Source organism: Acipenser ruthenus, chromosome 1 (genome assembly GCF_902713425.1).
Source record: "Acipenser ruthenus chromosome 1, fAciRut3.2 maternal haplotype, whole genome shotgun sequence".
In the NCBI taxonomy this organism is placed as follows: domain Eukaryota; kingdom Metazoa; phylum Chordata; class Actinopteri; order Acipenseriformes; family Acipenseridae; genus Acipenser; species Acipenser ruthenus.
Window position 1 is genome coordinate 18,567,035 of NC_081189.1, and position 22,883 is coordinate 18,589,917.

Here is a 22,883-nt window from a genome sequence, read left to right on the forward strand (position 1 = left end):
AGCCACAGACGCTGCAATCTAGCAGGCGAACAACTATCGTTTACGCAATATTGCAGCAAGCTGCAGGAGGCAGATCACTTTTAGTATCACACGTCATTTTAGCGCCACCATGATTTTTGGTGTGCTCATTTGAAAGAGACCGCCCATTAGTTTGTCTCGCGGTTTGATTGCAAAGTGGGCTGAGCTTACGTGTTTTTTTTTTTGTCGGCTGAGAAAGACAGTTCTCTGCTTTTAAAGGGATAGGCGGTGAACACGTGAGGTCTGTTAAAATATATCTTTGGTTTGCTACGGAAAAGATTTTATTGTTTATGCTGAAGGAAAATGGCTAAGGTAGCAGTCCCAGGAAACGGCAATGTATTTTTGTTAGATATTGAAGGAACCACAACTCCTATTACATTTGTAAAGGTAATTTAATCTAATTGTTATCGGGAGTTGATGACTTGTCTTGAGAGTGAGTGAGCCTTGGGCTTCATTTAAGATTGTAAAATATGCATTTGGTTCTTTTTTTAATTATTTTTTTTAGGACGTTTTATTTCCATATATAAAGGACAATGTCCAAGAGTACCTTTCTGCACACTGGGAAGAGGATGAGTGCAAGCAAGATGTACATCTTCTAAAAAAACAGGTATGGAATTATTTTAACTGGAAGCTGCAATGTATACGCTGACAGGTCGCATAAAGAATGAATAAGAGAGACGTCGGGTTATGTTAGGGTGAAATATATTTACCCGCACCCATGACGTAGTGTGTTGTCGAAGATACCAAAAACCGAGCCGAGGATTCAGTTGGATTGCGTCTGCAGTTATGATGTATAATATTATCAAAATACGAACACCACGTTTGCTTTAGGTACCGACTTTACTGTAAAGGGGCTGGTTTCAGTCAGTGTCGCATTGGGGGTGAAGCACCTGATACGTAGTGTGCCTCAGATTTTTCTGGATTATTAGTTTATGTATTTATTTTCGTGCAGGAGCTAGCCTACTAAAGTATACCCCCACCCCACCCCCAGCACAGGAACATTTGGGAGAAGGGTCTAAATTGTGCGTGACAAAAAAATGTATTACATTTTGGAGAAGTAGAAATTGCAGTACTGGTGACTTAAGTCCTCCCTATATGAATCCAAGTGCAAGAAATAAACGAGAAGTATAGGCCAAAGTAACGTACCAGGTACTCTGTGGGTTACATGAGTTGAACCTGCTATATTAAGCCCTGCAATATGGCACACGTGACTGAATAAATCTGCAATGGTCCTAATGATCTTCAAATCTTGAAAACAGAATTAAAAACATGGGGTTACTTGCGGTATGTAAAACCCTGTACACTCAATACAGTAGGCTAACAACACCCCACAACATCACTGCTGTTTTTCAGAACCAAAAGTGTTTCACAGTCTCTTCTTTAAGCACACACTGATTTTGCTCTCGGTTGAGTCAAGGTCTACTGCTAGTGTTCTCTCTCTTTACTTCCAGCCTTAACCTGATAGGCACCCCCTGCCTCAGGTTCTTCACAACATTGCTATTTCAAAACCTAGCTGTGCATGCATGTTTTGGGGGTTTGGGTGCTGTTATTCCAAAAGTAATTCTTCTTTTTTTTTCTTTTTTTTTTTAAAAATCATCATTATTTATATTTATACGTCCCTTGAATTGGAAGTTACCTTTATCATTGGGAGTCCAAATAAAAATGCATTGAAAGCAGGGGTGTGGTCAAGAATTATAATGTAATTGATCTGGGAGTCTTTTTAAAGATACAAATAAAGGAAACCTAATATATGGCTACTAATGGTATTTACATAGTAGAGTTTGCCTCTCCCTTGCTCTTGTTTGAAATTTTTATTCATTTCTGAATGGCTTGGAGTTTTTAGCTCCAATATTGACATTTTTATAACTTTTCTCTATTGTCTTACGTCTGTCATCTTGCATGCAGACCTGTGTTTTTGTCATTTAAAAACAAAAATTAAAAATTGCCTCCTGGTTTTCTAGAAATCATGTTGTATTGTGATATTCCAGTTCTGTTAACTTCACCTGCTTCATTGTATGTAGACAGAGTTCAATAGTTGCGATGTCACATAATTTATCAAGACCAGGAAGCAAAAACATGAATTGGGCTGGCGCAGTTATTTCTGTAATCTGTCAATGTATTAGACAGGTTTCCACTGTGAGCCCATGTGAGCTTGGCATGACTGTTTGGTGTGTGCGATAGGTGGACTGACAACTGTGAAAGCTCACAACCATTCACAGTACAGATAAAACATTTTAAAAAAACTGCTGTGTTATTTCATCAGGTGCAGGTTATATCTATGATGCCACGTTGATTGATCAAATGGAAATGGGAATAATAAAAAAATCAACTTTCCAATCGCACATTGAAAACATTGCATGTTTGACTTTACTTGTCCTGTTGTAATTCCGATGGTCTGTCCTGAAGGGAACCAAGTCTAAACTTTGCTTTCCTTTTGTTTAGGCTGATGATGACTCCAAACACCACAGATCGGGACCAGTTCATTCTTTCGATCAGACAGTGCACACAGACGAGGAGAAAGCGATCCAGGAGGTGGTGGACAATGTCCTGTGGCAGATGGAGGAGGACAGGAAGACCACAGCTTTAAAACAGCTTCAGGGTCACATGTGGAGGGCAGCCTACACGACTGGGAAAATCAGAGGCGAGTAAGTAGCTTACATAAAGTGAACTGGTCACCGAATCGCTTATTGAAGTGTCTAGAAATTGGTTAATTTTAATATTATCATGCCCAAAATGAATTCATGCTAGAATTATCCAGCTAAATCTAGAGGTAACCTAGAATTACTGTACTTCTAACCCAAACAGTTAGATATTCCAGAACAGCCGTGTTTGGTATAGTAACCTAAGCTGCAGCAACAGTAGCTGGGATAAAGTTTTTCAGATTGGATTTCAGATATTTTGCATATTCTGTCTTGGTGCAATACCAAACTTTGTATTTGCATGTACTGTACTTTCAGCCCCCCCTTCCTGGAGACAAAGGCTTGTAAATCTGCCCTGTATAATCTGGTAAACAGACCCCTCTGATCCATGTGTTTTCACTCTTTTTTTATTTTTTTTTATGTCTGCGCAACAGAGTGTATGAAGATGTTGTCCCAGCTATCAGAAAGTGGAGGCGGTTAGGAATGAAGGTGTATATTTATTCATCAGGCAGTGTGGAGGCTCAGAAACTGCTCTTTGGTTACTCCACAGAAGGAAATGTTTTAGAGGTAAGCAATATATTGTAACAGTTTTGAAAGCAGGCTTGAACAAATTCAGGCAAGACACAAGTGTGACTTGCCTTTAATAAGATGATGTGACTCAGTGGGTAGCGCAGTGTCCTCTAGGCAATACATTTTTCAAAATGTCAATCATATCCTTTGCAGGGTGCAACCTGGACCAACTACAGTTGCCTTGTGTGGAATAAAAGAAAGTGAGGGAGTGAGCCTGTTTTTTTTAGTAGTAGCTCAGTTTAAGTTCATCAGAGCCTTGCAGTAATTCTCCGCTCTTCAAAGCCGTTTGCTAATGGCTGATTTTTTTTAAATTTAGGCAGCTAATTTATATAAAAAAATTAATAAGGGCAAGTATTTACAGTTTTTTTATAGCCATTAATCATAATCATAATTGTAGCACTGCTGCAGAGTTTTTCATGATAATTCTGTTGTCACATCCCCTGTATACCCCATTAGCAATTATTTAGATGGATCCAGACCTTTGCAGTTCAGTGTCATGCCAGGGTTTTGTTTTATTGTTATTGTTTGAATGTGTTCAGTAAGTTACCAGGAGTCTCACTTGTCCCGCCTGCACTAAATTGAACAGGTTTTCCTTCCATGGTTCCCTGGATTAGAGGTTTGCTCTGGCCTAAATTTAAAACCCAACCTGACCCAAACCTGACCAAACAAAATCCTTTGAAATATTTGCATACCTGCCCCGACCCGTCCATCTCCACAAATAAATTCCTAACATACACTATTGCAACCAAGTACCTTCAGTGTAGAGTGTTACTGACTTCCAGTTAAAACGTAAATAAATAAAGAAAAAATCACTCTCAATTAATCCTATCTCATTTACTTCCTTTCCTCATAATCCAACACTGCATGATTTAAAAGAAGACAACAACAGGCTTCTTCAAAACTTTGTTATCATAAATAGCCACACAGAAGATGCTCTTTTTGCATACTCATTTTGGACAAACCTATATCATATCAAACCGCTAAATTAACATTCAATAACAAATATGACTGGCTTTTAAAACAGCTACAGGACGAATACATCACTTTCAGTGTGCCGCTGCAGAGATGAATTTCCCATCTTTTTGCTGTCATTCTTCAGTAATATTTTGCAAGTTTTGCATTGTACAAAGCGACGTGGACTTTTATTATCGCTGAATACAACAATGTTGTAACTTTTCCAAACCCTTCCAGCAACGGAACGCTCCACTGCTACACATTCTTCTATTTATATATTTTCTTTTTTTTCTATATACAGATGAACCTGCTTTTATATCCTGAAAGCTGTTTTTTTTGTATGTGTGTGCATTTGTATGAGACTTACTGTTAAAATTTGGTGACGTTGGTGTTTTGAAACTGAACTGTACCCCGTTAAGTCCACCCACGCAGCATTTGTTGACAGGCTGCACAAAACATCAGTTTATCAGCAGAAATGATTATTGGTTGTTAGTTGCGTTGGAAATTAATTATATCCTGTGGTTACTTAGTAAAGCCCAGCGACGCAGCATTTGACAGGCTGCACAAAACGAATAAGCGGATTTGTGAGACTATATTAGAGAGTGCTTTTTCAAAAATCGTGAAGCAGGAAGTGAGTTTTAGGAAGCACTTGCACACAGAGGAAGAAGAAAATACTCACTTAAAATTAAAAAATGCCATAATCAACTCACTGATAACACTAACCCGACCCGAACCCGAACCATAATATACAAACTACACCCGAACCGACCCGAACCTGACACTTGCTGTCGGGTCCCATCTGGCTCAAGTCGGGTAGCAAGTCTCTACCCTGGATCTCTTCCAGGTCCTGCAGACTGGCGCAAGACATACTTCTGACTGACAAACTCCTGTAATGATTCTTGTTACTGTAGTTCAGAGCCGATTTGACATGATGGTAGCTGGTACCTGATCGATTTTAGTAACCTGTTTCAACATTGTAGATATAAAAAAAAAATCTACTTCATCATTGTCATATATGGGTGTGGTAATGTCCTGGTATACTTGCGTCAGGCGGCCGAGGAGAACACATAAGAGACTGAAGTAGGGAGATTGACGTTGTTACACTGACACAGGCGCACAGGATTTAATTAATAAATACAATCAAAAAGTAAACGATAATGTCATGTGACGCTACCAGCCCAGAGGACGATATAAGACTGTAAAAACACTAAAAATAAAACACAAAACAACAAACTATAAATCAGAGGTGCCATGAAAATGACAGGCCTTGCAGCAGCTTAACCATAACAAGGAACAGATAACTTCGCTACGCCCCCTTTTGTACCGTCAGTCATGACCTCATGGTTAACTAATGCAACCGCTCCTCCAATCCGTAGCTGCCACGTCGTTTCCCTTACGGGTTGATAATTTAGTGTATTGTAGCTCCGCCCCCTTTCTAGATGACCGACTTCCTTCTACCCCTGGGAATGAATTGTCTGGCCATCCAGTCCAGGGCACTCTGTTCCCTTTATACAGCGCCCTCACAGGTCGGGAGAGAGATTTGTCAGAAAGAATCATTCTCTGTCTTGTCACATACGGTCAATGCAGGATTGTAATAATAATTTATACAACATTCTATTTTCAGTTATTTGATGGTCATTTCGACACCAACATTGGAGCCAAAGTAGAAAGTAAAAGCTACCAGAGGATTGCTGAAAGCATTGGATGTTCTGCTGATAACATCATGTTTCTGACTGATCTAACTCGAGGTATGTGGATAACTTTAGTTTTCTTCTTAGAACACTACCCTAAGAAGTGGCAGTAAATGCACCACCCCATCTGTCCTGCATCTGTTACTCTGTACATTATATATATATATAAAATGTGGTTACTTACATTTTGCATCATGCATTTACAGTTGGTTTCATTCCTAGAACAGATCGGAAGGACAGACTGAATTTTAATAAATGGAGAGGCTGGTGTTTTGAAGAGTATCCGCTCATTTTATGTAAATGTTACCCCCCTGCACCTAGAAATCAACCCTTTCACTGCCACGTTGCTCTGGCCATATCAATGAAACAGACCCCATGCTTTGACATGGGCTCTGTTATAGGTGGTACTCGGTTGTATTCTGTGATTTGCTTGATTACATTTCCATTACAGGTGGTGTCCAGTGAACATTAAGGGCCTCATGCACTAAACAGCGGTAACCAGTTTACCACGCAGTAAGCCCGTTACTGCATGCTTTGTACACCTCCTGCTATATTCACTAACCAGCGGCAAATGAGTCTCGTGGAAAAAGATACAGCGTGCGAGTCATTTACATACAATTAATAATGGTAATCCATGGAAATGTATTCAAATTCTAATACCGTGAGGGAGGGACTTGATATAAAAACCATATTTACTTAAAGGTGCTAACTTTCCTAAGTGTCTCAGCGCGTGTTAAGTTTACCGCTTATTGAAACCAGGTAGTGTCTGTCTAAATCACAATATAAATAGAGCAGACCACAAGTAGTGCTGTGTGAGAAACATGATAAACGTGTAGATCTGCTTTCAGGTACTGTATTTCATTTTTTCCAGGATAAACGATTGCCTGTGTTCTACAGAACACTACAAATAAAATGTCAGATATAGGCTACATAGGATGTATTTCGTTGGTTTTGTGGGCAATATTTTAACATACGGTCTTGTAATACTGTACATAATTATATGATTCTGAAAATGCAACTTACCAAAAGATGACTGCACGTGAACTGTATTACATAATTACCTTTATTCCGATTCCAAAGTGTTGCTTTCTCAATGCAAGATGCATTGTAGGAATAGACAGTGTTGTATAAAATCCCATGATGTACTGTATTTTTTCCATTACTGCCGAAACGGCCAAGAGACAGTTGTGCTCTTTTAACACTTGAATTACACTTAATTATTTCGGCTCTGAAAACATTAGCATTTTTGTCATGCAAAAGACAACAGTGAGTACTGCACACATTGTGACTAGCCTGTGCAGCACGTCGAAATCGCCGGATAAGCAGCTGGAAGGTTAAAGTTTCATAAAAGAAAAAAAAGAAATAAACCGCACACTTGCAATCACTTTAAAAGAAACACATTTATATTGAGCCAACGTTTCGGTACCAGAGTACCTTCAAAATAAACCAGAGGGGGATAAAGGTGAACAAACAAATATTTGTTTTCAGTTAATTATTTTGTGTTTCTCCACTTTGACCGTCTCAAAGCAAGACATTCCCGGTGTTACGCAGAATTCTGTATCCCCGCATGATTCCATGCCTGTGCAGATGCAGTTTTTCAAAGCTGGACGTGGATGCGTGATATTCCTGTGCTTCAGCCCCGCTGTGTTCTCAAACACTGCCATTGAGTTCTGCAGCAGTTTGCATCAAATATTGAAAATAAGACCAAACTAATTCTGTAGCAAAATAAAACAGCACATTTGACACCACTGATTCTCTACAGTACGCTCAGCCTCCTGCGTGGCTCAAACACACGAAACCCTTGATTAAAAGTAACCTTATAAAACTGTATTTCTCTTTTAAAACACATTTTAATTTTATTGCATGTAAATACTATTTAGAAACATCAAGCTTTCATGTATAGCGATCTTGATCTACGCAGGCGTCAAATCCTAAGGGGATACAGAATTCTGTGGGGATACAGAAATCTGCGTAACACAGGCTGCCTCCCCTCATCCTACTGAGACCCACTGAAGATCTAGCTGGTGCCAGGTGCTGCCTCCTTGGTCTCTGTCATTCTGACAAAGTGAGAGACGGACTACCTGTCCTTTGGAGTGCCCATGTACTAAAATAAAGGGTGTGTAACGCGTGCAGCATTTTGCGTGCTATGATGACTGGCAAATGAATCATTTAGCTCACCTTATTCGTGCATATTATTATATTAGTGAATAGAGCGGTCACGCCTTCCTTTTTGCGCGCAGTATGGGTTTCTCTTACCACACAGTATTTCAGGTAATTTACCACAGTTTAGTGCATGAGGCCCTAACTGTTTCAGTGCCACATTTTTTTTTAACCTCTGGATATATCATTGATATTCACATATCCATTTTACTTTTACAAACCATTTCATTGGATATGACGTGACCCTTAGATTATGTTAACGCAGATGCTTTATTTTTATTCACAAAAACTCCTAGTTTATCCTGGGGGGGGGGGGGGGGGGTCAACTAGAGCACTATATTTATTAAAACTATATTTATGCTTTTTAAAAAAGGCATTTTGATATTTGGTCTCTAAGCAGCTATATGCTCATACGTTGAATCTGAATGTGATGTTCTTCCTCCTGTTTGACCTAGACCTATTTTATATCTGTATCTTTGTCATTATCTATGCTTTTAAAGGTAATTTGTTTATTTTTTATTCCGGTAGAGGCGAAAGCTGCTGAGGAGGCAGGAGTGAAAGTGGCTGTTGTGGTGAGGCCTGGAAATGCAGAGCTCACAGAGGAAGAGAAATCTCATTATAAACTGATCACATCCTTCAGCGAACTAGCATTGCCTGACTCAGCATAACACAACCGGGCAACACAACCTAAAGAAGTGCCAGTCGGGGATGGGGGATGCGATTGAGAACAAGAAGCAGGCATCATTTCACAATCACATGATCTTAAGTTTTCAAGGTGCTGCTTGGATTATTATTAGTTTATTTTTTTAACAATTTACAGAAAAACACATTTTACTTTTTTAGTTAATTATACCATATCCAAACACCTGTATAATATTGCGGTATTCTAATTTTGTAAATGTTTATATTGTTTTATCTGCATAAAACCCAAGTTGTGACTGTTAGCCCAGTAAAACCTGTTTCATACTGCCAAATATATATTGTCTTTTATTTATTTTTATAAGTTAATTGGAAGAACCATATTCACACTTGCCTTGTACATAAAGTAATATTACTTTTTAGATACATGTTCAGTACTCTGTAGTTTTCACATTAGCATTTAATACTTGAACTCTGTATTCTCTTAGTACCTTGTTATTCTTACAGAAGGAAGAAGTAACAATGAAGACATTTCCCATATTTTTTGATTGCATGTAATGTACATTGGACATATTAAAAGGGTCTATCAGGGGGCTCCCGAGTGGTGCATCCGGTAAAGGCGCTCCGCGTGGTGCAGGATGCGCCCTATAGCCTTGATGTCGCCAGTTCGAGTCCAGGCTGTTCCACTGGCGACCGTGGACGGTAGCGCCCAGGGGGCGGCGCACAATTGGCCGAGCGCCGCCCGGAGGGAGGAGGGCTTAGGTCGGCCAGGGTGTCCTTGGCTCACCACGCACCAGCGACCCGGCCAGGCACCTGCGGGCTTGCCTGTAAGCTGCCCAGAGCTGCGTTGTTCTCCTATGCTGTATCTCTGAGGTGGCTGCATGGTGGGTCTGCACTGCAGTGTGTAAAGAAGCGGTCGGCTGACGGGACACGCTTCGGAGGACAGCGTGCGTTTGTCTTCGCCGCTCCCGAGTCAGCGCAGGGGTGGTAGCGGTGAGCTGAGCCTAAAAGTAATTGGCTATTCTAAATTCGGAGAAAATTATAAAAAAATACAATTGGCGAATACTGAAAAAGCTCTACGAGATCCAGTATATAATGCAGTGTACGGCAAGGTCACGAAGATGAGGCACGGTGCTTATTTGATTTAATACTGACTTTAATTCAGTTACATCCACATCCATAACAATGCAAACAGCAATTTACACAAGAAATAACATGCATGATGAGAGTATATTTTATCATGGCATGAATATGTATGTTACAATATATTTAATATTAACTGATGTGTGTGTGTGTGTTTGTTCTTTAATAGTCATACATATGAAGTGTTTACAGTAAGAAAAGATTTTACATCATACACAATATAAAAAAAAAACATACCCCCCCCCCGTTCTCTTTTTGGACACAGCTGTGCATGGCATAAAAGCTTATCTTCATGACCTAGGATTGGTCATAAGTATAGTACCACACTTTCTGGTCTGGATAAAAAAGTGTCACACATATTCTCACACATATTTCCACAAGGAAAGTTTAATCTCAGCTTTTTATATTGAGGTAAACCCATAAGAAACCCTGGTTAGGCATTAGTCGAAACATTTGTCAATGTGATTTAGTTAAGGATTTTATTAGGATTGTTAAGGAGCGTTGTGGCCCTTGGCATTAATTTGCGAACCAAAAAATGCCATGATGAATTAAAAAAAAGTTTTGCAGCCGTTCGATCTTTAGATCTCAGAACTTAAGGTTTGGCTTTGTCAGTACCCCACGTTGCTATGGGTATTCTCCTCCCTATTCCCTAGGTCTCCACAGTAAATGAGAATTAGATTTTGAATTGCTCCGACATGGTTAGATAAAAGGATTTGATTAATGTGTAATAACAGTACATGCTGTAACCACCATGTTAACTTACCGTGGATTATCCAAGAGAGTGAAACCTAAATAAACACATTTAGGAAGTGCAGTGTGTTGCCTATATTATTTTAGACAAGTCACTGGCATGTCTTTCAACAAGCATTTCACTCACTTGGGTCCTTCTACCAAAACTCTTTCACCTCATGACTGTAGTTGATTTCTCTTTTTTTTTTGTAAGCATGTGTAAAGGTGCTCCCTTTTAATTAGTGCTTAAGACGTTTATAAACCAACTGCCATATAGAATGCTAAGTTTTAAAACCATGAACCTTAATGCATGAACAGATGTTTGACAGTTCAGCAGTGCAGTACATCATGGTGGCAAGGGTTAGCCTGGACAGGATTCAGAGTGCTAGCATTTCTCCATCCCTTTTATTACATTAATTAGGACACTTTAGGTAGTTATTTCTGAATAGTAGGTTTAGACAACAAGTCTAAAATGTATCCTGAGGGTTTAAGCTTTTAAATGATGGATGTTGCCTCTATTACAGTAGTACTTTCATTGCATTAAGTGATTCTGGGAAAGGGTATTTTCTGAAGTATACTGTTGCACTCATTTAGTAACTGATAATATGGGTTCAGTCTCATGGGACACCTCAATTTTACAATTTTATAAAACACACAGAACTTGTTTTAAAAAAAAATCATGCTGATAGTGAAAACTGTCTGACCCTAAAAAAGACGGGGATACTTTTAGCTTTACTCGTGCCATGCAAATATCAGCCTTTTATTTGATTTCAGTGATGTTAGCTTACATTCTCAGTCTTATGACCGAACAGTGTGGGTGCTGCAAAGAGGTTTCCGTGACAACAAACTAGGACTGCGTAACATCATCTGCTGGCGCCTGTCAGTAGCCTCCCTTGCAACAAGGAATACAATGATTTATTATTGATGGGGATAAACCTGCGGCTTCTCATTCTGAAGTGCCAGATTCAAAGGATTGATATGTACATCCGTCCTTTCCAGCTCTTGTAGATTCAAGAAGGATAAAGAAAGTCTCAGGCTTTTACAGTATTTTTTTTTTCATGCATGCCTGAATAAAACAGCCTTGCACGCCACCAATCCTTGATCAAGTATAAAAACACAAGATAACTGTAAGGTAGAAGATGCTGCTGCTCAGTCATTACAGCTGGTCAGACTGGTGCTCTGAGATCTCAGAGAAGGTCTCAGATAGACTCAGAATGTTGTCTTGGTCGTCTGTGCACACGATTTCAAACCTGTAGTGTCGGAATTCCACCGCAAAGGACCCCAGGAAACTGATGAAGAACATCACGAGAGCCCACTGGACTTGGGCAGCGTGCATGTGCAAACGCTGAGCCATCAGGATGAAATCTGCAGCAGCACAGTCAAGGAATCAAAACTCTCCTTGACCATTAAATCTCCTGATTTCTATTCAAAAGTAAGTAGCGGAGTTCCAAAAAATATAGCATTACACGTCCCCACGTGTTGCTACAACTGTTTAAATAATGTACCTGTAATTTGTCTTTGTTAACATCCTGACAACTTTTTACACTTATAACTTTAAAGTCTGTTTCAAAGCTTTTTGGCCGCTCTAGTGTACTGACAGTGTAACGATTATTAACCACATTATGAAACGGGTAACTCAGCAATAATGATCCATGATGTGGTACGGAACAGATAAGCCAGAGCACTTGTTATGATGTTTTCTTTTTTTTTTTTTAAATCTCTCTTCCTGCAGTGATTTATAGGACTCAGTGCACTAGTGCGGTCATTTTGAAAATAGCTTTGAAACAGACTTTAAAGTTATAAGTGTAAAAAGTTGTCAGGATGTTAACAATAAAAAAAGAAATGACAGGCTCTACTGTTCTGCACCGTACTGAAAGGATACACAGGAGCACACTGAGAGTAATAGCAGCTGAAAGCAGGACTCGTGGAATTCCGATTGTCCTCCCTTCGTTCTTTAGGTTGACTTTGAGAGTCACGACAGACTGAAGCCAGCATGCAAGGGTCCCAAATCCAAAAGTCATCGATGTCCCTACATTGTGTAGCTCCTCGTCATTTGAAAGCTGTAAAATGTTGCAATGATTGTAAAGAACAAAACAAAAAAAGACAAAAAGTCCCAAATTCTGAAAATCTTTTATTTGTATCCAATCTACCTGTCAGTCTCTGAAATGGTAAAACTTTTCACTAAAGAGTAACAGCTAAACCCACAGGTAATACAATGTTAATTCATTTTTGGGACTGGATTAGAGTAGACTATTTGTGTGTATGACAGTTACTCTTACAGCAAACAGATTGCAATCTTACCTGAAAATTTCCCAGTAAGGTCATTCCAAAGCATGCCAGGCATAAAGCAACCAGGCTGCCAATGTTTAGCCATGGTGTGTGCATTCTAGGCTTCAGCTGAATATATCTGAGACCAGCAATTGCAAACGCTGAAAAAGATTTAAAGCAACAGCAACAATAATAATACTAATAATAAACCATTTTGTAAATGTTTACTATATTCCAGTTACGAAATTATTATTAAGTGAAATCTTATTTTTGTCAGAAAATCTGTCTCAAGTCTATGTTTTAATATGAGAATTTTCTAAAGGGCAATTTTAGCACAAGGACAGCCACAATGCTATGAGCTCCTGGTATGGTACTGCAGGGGGAGCATTTACCGATTTCTACCTATAGTATAACAGAGAGACCCAACAGACACTGCCACAGTACCATCTCAACACTGTGCAATGTTGTTGCCATTGCTTGTAATGCTGTGGTCTGATAATGGTTTCTAATGCCATGGTTTCCACAGGTCTTATAATGGTGCCCCAATGGTGCCGTATCTTCCTAAAATGTAGTAATAATGAGGTCTGAATGAAATGTGAAATGCTTTTTTATCTGTTGTTGCATTTTAGGTAACAATGTGAACATGTGATGACTCTGCGGTGTCTATTTACATTTTAAAAGAAAACATTAGGTCCATTCCTACCTACAAATCCGGCCATGTTCATGACTTGACTGAATACACAGCTTGCAGGGGGAGCATCACCTGCAATACTTTAAAAACAGCACAGCTCATGATTACAATGACAATTGCTCTTCATTTGCATATTTATTTAAAAAATAAACCACCTGAACCAGGATTTAGCTTACTCCTGCTTTGATAGTGAAACCTTGAAACTGGAAAGCTATCTCCAAACCCCTATACGGTTTCACGAGTACCAATCAATCAATGAATCTTTATTTTATATAGCGCCTTTCATAGTGGACCACCATCACAAAGCGCTTTACAAGATGCAGTAACAACAAGAAAATCCATAATACTTTAAATACAGTGAAAAGTGCATAATACATGATAGTAGAATAATACATGAAATAGTACATTAAATACTGTGGAAAACCTCATTGAATTCATCACACAGCCTTGCTGCCATATTAAATAAAGCATAAACATTACCTTATGTAAGGTGGAGCTTTAGATCCTTCTTTTCTGAAATAAACAGACAGCAATATTTCAGAGGCCAGCTTTACATAATTATTTCAGAGCTTTACAAACAAAGAATCTCCTCATGTAATCAATGAGTGTGTAAATGCATCATTTCCACATTACATTTACAATAGCTGTGTTCTATTATTTTGAAATCATTGATAAGTCTTTACTTGACAACGTCTCTGATAGGTACTAAACGGCTGTTGATCAATAACAGGAGAAGATCTAGCTTGCCTTATTGATAGTAATCATTTTCAAAAATACAACAATTTTAATAAGACAAGCAAGAAACAACTCTTACCTGCAACTAAGGATTGAATGAAATTAAAGTGTATGGCACCTCCATAAATACAGCTGATAATGGCTATGGCTCTAGTTTTGATTTAATCCATGTCCAGGTTGTTTCTTGCTAGTTTTATAATATTTATGTTGTTGTATTTTTCTTCCAGAAAAAATACACAGGCGAACTTTGTATCAAAATAACATCTGCCCCAGGACACCCCACAGGGCATACATGTGCCACTAGCATGCAATGCTTATTAGTGTGACAGGTAAATAGAAGAGAAAGAGATGTTGCAGAAGCATGACTGTTTTTAAATTGAGTAGAAAAAAAGGTAAATGCCCAGTAATATAAAAATAGACATAGATCTTTAAGGTCAGAAATTAAGACAATTTCTTAGGTTAAGTTCCAGCAGGTGTAGCTGGACTGAGCTTAATGCACATGTATTCCTGCATGCAATTCTGTTTACAGCTCTTACCCCAATTCCAACACATTGGTTACCTGTATTCTGAGTTCAGTGGTATTATTTTATCATCTTCCACAGCTATGAAATACCTGTAAGATAACAGACCGTGGGTTAGTCACAAATGAGATGTTGGTTTGTGCTGTCCAGTTTATATTTTATTATTTAATGCTGGATATGTTGACTTCACTGAACAGCTGTGTTCAGAGCAGTCTCCTTGGTACAAACAGCAAACATGGTCTACAGTAATAGTGTACGTTAACGAAATGGTTTGCTTTCTACCTTGACGACCACCCATGTGATGCTGTTATTTAGGCATTTCCTTATCCGTATTTGCCCTTGAGTAGAAAAGTATTTTGATTTATTCTGGTACTGCAGCAGTTTCTAATGATTTACCAGCGTGGCACCTCATTCCACATTCCATGTTTTAACTGATAATGTCACTTTGTACCAATGGTACTTTATTACAGTGCAAAGGTTGTTATTAAAATCTTACTTTATAATAATTTTCTTATCCAATATCAATTGCTTGCTTGCTTGTTGTGGTACTAAAAGACACCAGGTCCACCATATTTTGGTTTTCTCCTCACTTTTCTTCTACTTACTCTGCTAAAACTTACAGTACCTGCAAACTCTAACTGGCTTACTTGCTTTGACTGCATATTCTTAATACATTCATTATTAAATTCTGCTCTAAGCTTTGAATTTCAGTTACATTTAATGAATCTGGTTTTAGCAGGAATACTTCTGTCCACCTATTTTTAGTCAAGTTTTCTATGAAAGATTATTTGACACTATGTCATTAAGTATTGAAAAGTATATTATGTCTGGAAGAGGGCTTTTTGAATGAATAGTCAAAACAAATATGACCCTTTTTAAATTATTGTTGTGATATAGTGTTCCTCTCCTCATTAGCACACATAGATACCTGTCTTGAGCATCAGCAGTCTCTCTTATTTTCTGATCACATCAATGTCACATTTAAACACTAATCTGGGTGCCCTACTTAATGCAAAAAAATGCCAGTTGCTTCAAGCAAAAAGTATGTTGTGTCCCATGTTCCTATGCCACTATTTGATTATGTGGATCTCATATATTTATCCTTGGTTCTAATAATAGGGTGCATTATTAGCATTTACCATGCTACCTCAAACAGGACGTCGCCTGCTGACAGATGGTAGGCCGAGCCTCCGTTGTAGAAATTGGATGTGCAGTTAATTGAGGTCTGACTTTACCTTTGCTGTTACAAACCTTACAACATGGGCCAAACGATGGCACTGTCTGTGTGCTTGGTATAAATAAACCCATGTTTTGGGATATCGCCACACCTCTGTTGCGTTGTGAGGCAACAGGTGAAGCAGAGTTCTTTCAACTAACACGAGGAGGAGTGGTGATATGTAGTTTCTTATTTATTAAAGAAAGGCTTGTCTAGCATTATCAATGGTCTCTAACAGCTGCAGGGCAGCAAGATGTTCTGTTATACAAAACCATGGTTACCATGCTTGCCTAGGATTGACCTTGCTTTCACTATGTTTACCTACATTTTGCATTGTTTTTAATACAGTAGAAAAGACATGTCAAAACTAAGTTCAGAAGGCATTTTTTAAAGACTGCATCCCTGGATAACTTTTACACTAGAAATACATAACTGAAGCTTAGACCTGGCCTTAAAATGCAGTGAACAAAAAATGGAGTGATCCACACTTACACGATCCAGAGTCCTGCAGTGGTAAATAGAGAGAACAGAATGGGTAGAAACGCCCAAATACTGAACTTCCTCATTGCTTCTTAAAAGTCCTTTGAAAAAACAGAATGAAATTAATGAAAACTTCCTTTTTACTGGAGTTTTACATGGTTCCGACTTTTATTCGCAATCAGGTAAAGAAAAAAATTCTTACCTTGAGCTATTTCCTGTTCAGCTGCTCATGCATTCATTTACACACATTGACCCAGCCTGTGGTCAGGCTTTTTGGAGTTCCTGATTTTAAACAAAAGGTGGAGCTTTGCATTCTCTCTGTGTCAAGACAACAACTCCCATTCCAATACCCTCCAATACCACATTGAAAAACATGCCTGAATTGACAGAAAGATAAACAATGACATGGTCTTCAGTATCTTTCTTATACAATGATAATGGCCACCTGCAGTTTTGAGAGGAGCTCTAGACCTATGTAAATGTCTGTAGTGTTATCCCGTTCAGTTCAATGTCACACACACACACAAACCAATCCTTGTTTTTTGTATTATTATTATTATGTACTATGTGCACCTACTTTACAGAATGAGTACTTTATTGACATGCCATGTTTGTTTACATTGCCAAAAGGTTACCTGCTTCCCCACCCCTTGGATCCTGTATCACCCTAAGCACCACAAAGGCAAACCCGTGTTTCTACGTGCAGCAGTACGATGCTATAAAAAGTCACAACACTGAAGCTCTGTTGTAGACCAGGAGTCAACACAGACATTAAAAAAGATGAGGGTCTTTTATACAAGTGTTTTTGTTCTACCTGTGACATTGTACAGGAGAGTTTCAACACTGGGCGAATGTTAAAGGTAATCTTCCTTAATAAGTGTTTAAACCAGAGTGGTGTTTTGTTCATTTCACTCAACCATTTCTCCTGTAAAATTCAATATATGTATATCTGTGAGCCCATATACAGGTTGATTAGAAAGTAGGTTTACCACACCAGTGATATTGTGCGTTGATGTGGTAAACATACTTTCTAATCACTCTGTATAACGACACGGCTTGCACAGGGTGAACACCCCTTCCTAATTGGACAGGACAGTCCCTAAATGTAAAGATCAAGTCCTGGTCCTGGACTAAATGCCTCTGGGACAGAATTTTCCTGGATTCCTTGACACAGTGCAATCTTAACAGTTTAGTGCCACTGTTAAGCATCTAGCATATCTGTTTGGAGCAAAGACCCGCCCCTGCCGCATCATTTTGCAATGCCTTTCATGGACTCAGAATGACTGACACATTGGATAGCCAATCCAAGACATAAAACTATATAATCCCACTATCATGTGACTTTTTACACTCACATCACATGTTCCCCAACAGCCTGACACTGCTTTGGCGACAGCAGACAAACTAAAATTCATATATTTTATTTCAGTGTTTTCTTTGTTTATGCGAAATGGCTGACTAAACGTTTAAGAACATAAGAAAGTTTACAAACGAGAGGAGGCCATTCAGACCATCTTGCTTGTTTGGTTGTTAGTAGCTTATTGATCCCAGAGTCTCATCAAGCAGCTTCTTGAAGGATCTCAGGGTGTCAGCTTCAACAACATTACTGGTGAGTTGGTTCCATACCCTCACAATTCTCTGTGTAAAAAAGTGCCTGCTATTTTCTGTTCTGAATGCCCCTTTATCTAATCTCCATTTGCGACCCCTGGTAATTGTTTCTTATTTCAGGTCGAAAAAGTCCCTTGGATCGACACTGTCAATATCTTTTAGAATTTGGAATGCTTGAATAAGATCACCACATAGTCGTCTTTGTTCAAGACTGAATAGATTCAATTCTTTAAGCCTGTCTGCATATGAAATGCCTTTTAAACCTGGAATAATTCTGTTTGCTCTTCTTTGCACTCTTTCTAGAGCAGCAATATCCTTTTTGTAGCGAGGTGACCAGAACTGAACACAATATTCTAGATGAGGTCTTACTAATGCACTGTAAAGTTTTAACATTACTTCCCTTGATTTAAATTCAACACTTTTCACTATATATCCGAGCATCTTGTTGGCCTTTTTTACAGCTTCCCCACATTGTCTAGATGAGGACATTTCTGAGTCAACATAAACTCCTAGGTCTTTTTCATAGATTCCGTCTTCAATTTCAGTATTTCCCATATGGTATTTATAAAGCACATTTTTATTGCCTGCGTGCAGTACCTTACACTTTTCTCTATTAAATGTAATTTGCCATTAATGTAGATTAGGAATAGCAGAGGACCTAATACTGATCCCTGTGGTACACCACTGGTTACCTCGCTCCATTTTGAGGTTTCTCCTCTAATCAGTACTTTCTGTTTTCTACATGTTAACCACTCCCTAATCCATGTGCATGCATTTCCCTGAATCCCTCTGCGTTCAGTTTGAGAATTAATCTTTTATGTGGGACTTTGTTAAAAGCTTTCTGGAAATCTAAATAAACCATGTCACATGCTTTGCAGTTATCCATTGTCAATGTTGCATCCTCAAAAAAGTCAAGCAGGTTAGTTTCTCCCTTTCCTAAAACAATGCTGACTGTCTCCCAGGATACTGCTACCATACAGGTAATTTTCCATTTTGGATCTTATTATAGTTTCCATAAGTTTACATATAATAGAAGTCAGGTTTATTGGTCTGTAGTTTTGTGGATCGGTATTATGTACAACCCGTTTTAGGTTGGTAAAAGAAGGAGTGTACCCTAAAGGCCTACTGCACCAAAGACAAAAAGTAAGCACCTGTGCAGCTTAAGAGAGGAATGGGTTAGGGTGCGTTGCTAAATTCACCGCTGCATGCACCGATATAAAGAGGATTCACCAAACCGTTGTTAAATTCACCGGTGCGTCACCGCTGAAGCAGCGGATTCACCGGGGTTGAGAGTTGGTGAACTGCAGCAAAACCAAAATGGCCGCTCCCACTGTGGAAGTTTGTCTTGTACAGAGATACTATTATCAATGTAACTGTAGATTCAGAGATGCCAAATCTTTTGAAAATGGGTATGGAGTTGTGTATTTTAAATAAATATATAATAGCGCTAATAAACAATATCACATTTGCCAACTTATCCAGAATAGCCAACTAAGCTAGTGACGTACAAGAATTCGATATGAGAGAGAGAACAGACTATTTTTTTTATCATGTATGTTATTTGTCCTTTTATATTTCAAACAAATATGTTACAAAGTTGCAAAAAGTGGGCGAACTGTTTTTGAAAGTGTATCCATTAATATTGTAGCGTGCACGGGGGAAGGCAGCAGCAGCGCTGGTAGGTGACGTAATCACACATGAAGTCATAAGCCCGATATAGCCGGCTCCTTTTATACAGTGGTATTGGTGCTAGGCTTTAGTGCGAGAGAGAGGTCTCGGGTTCGCGCCCGCCCTCCGCCTGTGTGGATTACCTCGCCCTGTGTGATGCGCTTGCCTGCATTAACGGAGATCGCTACAATATATTCATATTTATAAATATTTACAGTTGTAGGCTAGCTGCTTTCTACATTTTAATGTAACAACAAGCTAGCTCCTATAGTCGGTTAAAGATAACTAAACCTTCATCCCAATAAGCTTTCAGCTCGCACAGGTCAACCACAGCCTTGCATGACGCAGCAGCAACCTTTCTATTATTATTATTATCAGCTATGTTGGTTCACCAAACTGTTAAATTCCTTGCACCTATGAGCACCAAGTGATGTCACTTCCGACTCAGCCATGCAGAGCACTGATGAATTTAACGAGGCACCCTTACTTGTAACGGTCATACACGTGGATTTGGAAAAGTGCAAATGACTCAACAAGAGTTTCTTAGACATTATGGAGAAAATATTTTAGAATTGGATACTGAGGTGAAAACGTTGTTAAGAAGAATTCAAAGTTGATAAGTGGATATTTAATTTTGAAATATTGTTATTAAATATACAGTATAAAATATGTAAAAATATACAATACCCCCCTCATAAAAATGGTAGGTGTCCCGTTTTTGCATTTTGAAAGCTCATCACAGCACACCAAATTCGGCCCTGCAAGGAAGTCTATACTAGACATTATTCCCACCAATCAATATACAGTATTTTTAAATGTATGGCACAGTAGGTGAGACCGAGGTTGGTTGTCACACGGGTTGGTTGTCACAGTGCTCATAACTATGACACTAGATGGTGCAGGCAGGTGATACTAACACTGAAATGTGTGTCCTATTGTCTGGAACTCAACCATCTTATAACATAAAGGTTAGCACATATTTCATTTTTTTTCATACCCAAAGTAAACAATGTATATGTTATAACTCTTAGTAGTATTGGAGTTTGGTTGAACTGATGGCCATGTTAATAGAACCAGATACTGGCTATCTTTTGGTGTAAAAACAAAACCAGTAGGTTCTCCCAGTAGTACTGAGAGGATTAAATTGTCATGTGAAGTCGGGTTGGGGCAGGTTGTCACATAGTTTTTGGGGTTGGTTGTCACAAATCCTATAGGAAGAAGTCTTATAATTGTTCTTTCTACTTGTTTTACACCAACATGTGGGATATGTCACCACATAATGCTTATTTAAGTTATTTACTCTTTGTCCTCCGGTTCTGTGGCGGCTGTGCTATTATTTTGTAGCATGGGTCAACATTTCAAATATATATAGGTCTATATTTGTTATGTTCACATAAAAAGTAAAAATACAACTTTTTCTGTCATTGTACACAGTAGAAACTTTATGTTATTAAAAAAAAAAAAGTTGCATTATTGTCTACTGTAAAACAAAGAAAATACTTTGTGACAAACAACCCCAGTATGGGGCAGGTTGTCACAGGTGACTGGCGCATTTTCAACCGTCTAAATATCATATTTGGAATAAAGTTACAAAAAAAACATCAATTTGTACGTGAAGAGTTATTCTTCAATATAACGAGGCACAGAACCTCGCAGAATGTCACCAGATTGAGGAAAATAATAAAGAGTAAAACGTGTGACAACCAACCCCGGTCTGCCCTACTGTTTAATTAAATGTAACACATACCAGAAACTAAAAAATATCTATTGTGCCAATACCTGTATCATAAAATAAGCCAGTTGCCATTTCTATGTCATATTCTATATTCATACTCTATATAGAGCCTAGATAAAATAGAGCCTAATAAAAATAATAATGTAAACTACAAGTTATTGCAAAATGTTGTTTTAAGGTAAAAGATTTGGGTGGCGTTGAATCCAGCTAATTATAGCCATCTTTCACTTATAAAAGGCCGAATGGATTACGCATAAAACACACACAGGACAATCACAGTGCCGTCCATAATATAAAGTTAGTGTGCACTCATATGCAGTATAACTTAAATAATCCTTGTAGAAAAGACGAACATGCCGTTTTTAAAATCGAGTACAACTTTCCTATAATATTTCGTCTCCGCTACCGCTGTACTTGCCTGTATAGCTATAGAAACAAAGCCATACCTCTCTGAATTCCTTGGGCGTGCGATTCGTCTTTTCTCGGTTTCGTTCAGGCTGCTCATGTATTTGTCGAGGTAGAAGAAATACGCAGTGCTATGTTTCATTACAAAACGCGCTACTTTTCCCTTTGTACTATATACAAATTGAAGTAATGCATTTAAATCAATTGCGTAAGGAGGTACGTCTTCTCTCCCTCTTCCTCCGTGCCCCGCTGCATTCTCCGGCGTGTTTAATGCCGAGCGGTGGTGTCGCAGAAACTGCACTGTTGGCAAAGATGCCCGACAAACGTATTCTTTAGAAATTCGACTTATGCATATGCTGTGTTTGAGAGAATAGAAAACGTGTAGTCTTATGCAAAGTGACCGAGTAGCCTACTGTAGGCCTACTGTAAAAATACAGATCGTGGCGGAGTCGCTCAAAATACATGACTAAAAGGTACCTGGTCATTTAAGGTAAATTAATTAAACACATTGTGAACTATTTTGAGATTTACATATATACAAATAAACAGATTCATTCCTCAGCATTATGCTGCAGTCAGTTATTATTATTATTATTATTATTATTATTATTATTATTATTATTATTATTATTATTATTATTATTTTAGGTTTTCTACTGGGGACTGGACCAAAAATATTAACACCTGAGATATGTGGTATGCATTTGTGTAAATGAGCAGTGCCCTACGCGACTAATTACATTGTTGATATATAAGAGTTGCATTTCTAAGGTAGGCAGTTTTTAAGGTAGGCATTATAAAAAATAAAAAACAAACAAACAGAAAACCAACTGTTTGTTAATATGATCAGCTGTCACATTCCTGTGTTATGCTACATTAACAATTCCTCAGTGATAACAGCCTTTAATTTATGCCACCTGGGATACTAAGAACAAGAAGCTCCTGCCAACTGAGCACCTATTATCAACCTCTTATGACACAAGGAAGCATTGCAGATTATGCCAACAGCTGTA

The 22,883-nt window shown here is 38.5% G+C and overlaps 2 protein-coding genes across 4 annotated transcripts; one reads left to right on the forward strand and one right to left on the reverse strand.

Moving 5' to 3' along the window:
• The first annotated feature begins 211 nt into the window (after positions 1–211).
• LOC117973120 (enolase-phosphatase E1-like) lies at positions 212–9,006 on the forward strand. Its single transcript, XM_034924365.2, has 6 exons — positions 212–405; positions 524–625; positions 2,461–2,663; positions 3,092–3,224; positions 5,806–5,929; positions 8,561–9,006. Exons 1-6 carry the CDS (start codon positions 322–324, stop codon positions 8,698–8,700), a joined length of 786 nt encoding a protein of 261 aa, XP_034780256.2. The 5' UTR covers positions 212–321; the 3' UTR covers positions 8,701–9,006.
• A 593-nt stretch (positions 9,007–9,599) lies between these two features.
• Positions 9,600–22,306, reverse strand: LOC117408446 (transmembrane protein 150C). 3 transcript variants are annotated; one of them, XM_059013849.1, is made up of 9 exons: positions 21,912–22,306; positions 16,657–16,831; positions 16,467–16,555; positions 14,797–14,850; positions 13,983–14,015; positions 13,515–13,582; positions 12,845–12,972; positions 12,426–12,603; positions 9,600–11,908 (listed from the first exon to the last, which is right to left on the reverse strand). In XM_059013849.1, the coding sequence occupies exons 3-9, from the start codon at positions 16,538–16,540 to the stop codon at positions 11,700–11,702; spliced, it is 744 nt and encodes a 247-aa protein (XP_058869832.1). In that variant the 5' UTR covers positions 16,541–16,555; positions 16,657–16,831; positions 21,912–22,306; the 3' UTR covers positions 9,600–11,699. The 3 variants fall into 3 exon arrangements, with proteins under 3 accessions (XP_058869832.1, XP_058869902.1, XP_058869785.1); XM_059013919.1 differs by lacking the exon at positions 21,912–22,306 and having other exon boundaries at positions 16,657–20,682; XM_059013802.1 differs by lacking the exon at positions 16,657–16,831 and having other exon boundaries at positions 9,601–11,908.
• Positions 22,307–22,883: the final 577 nt, after the last annotated feature.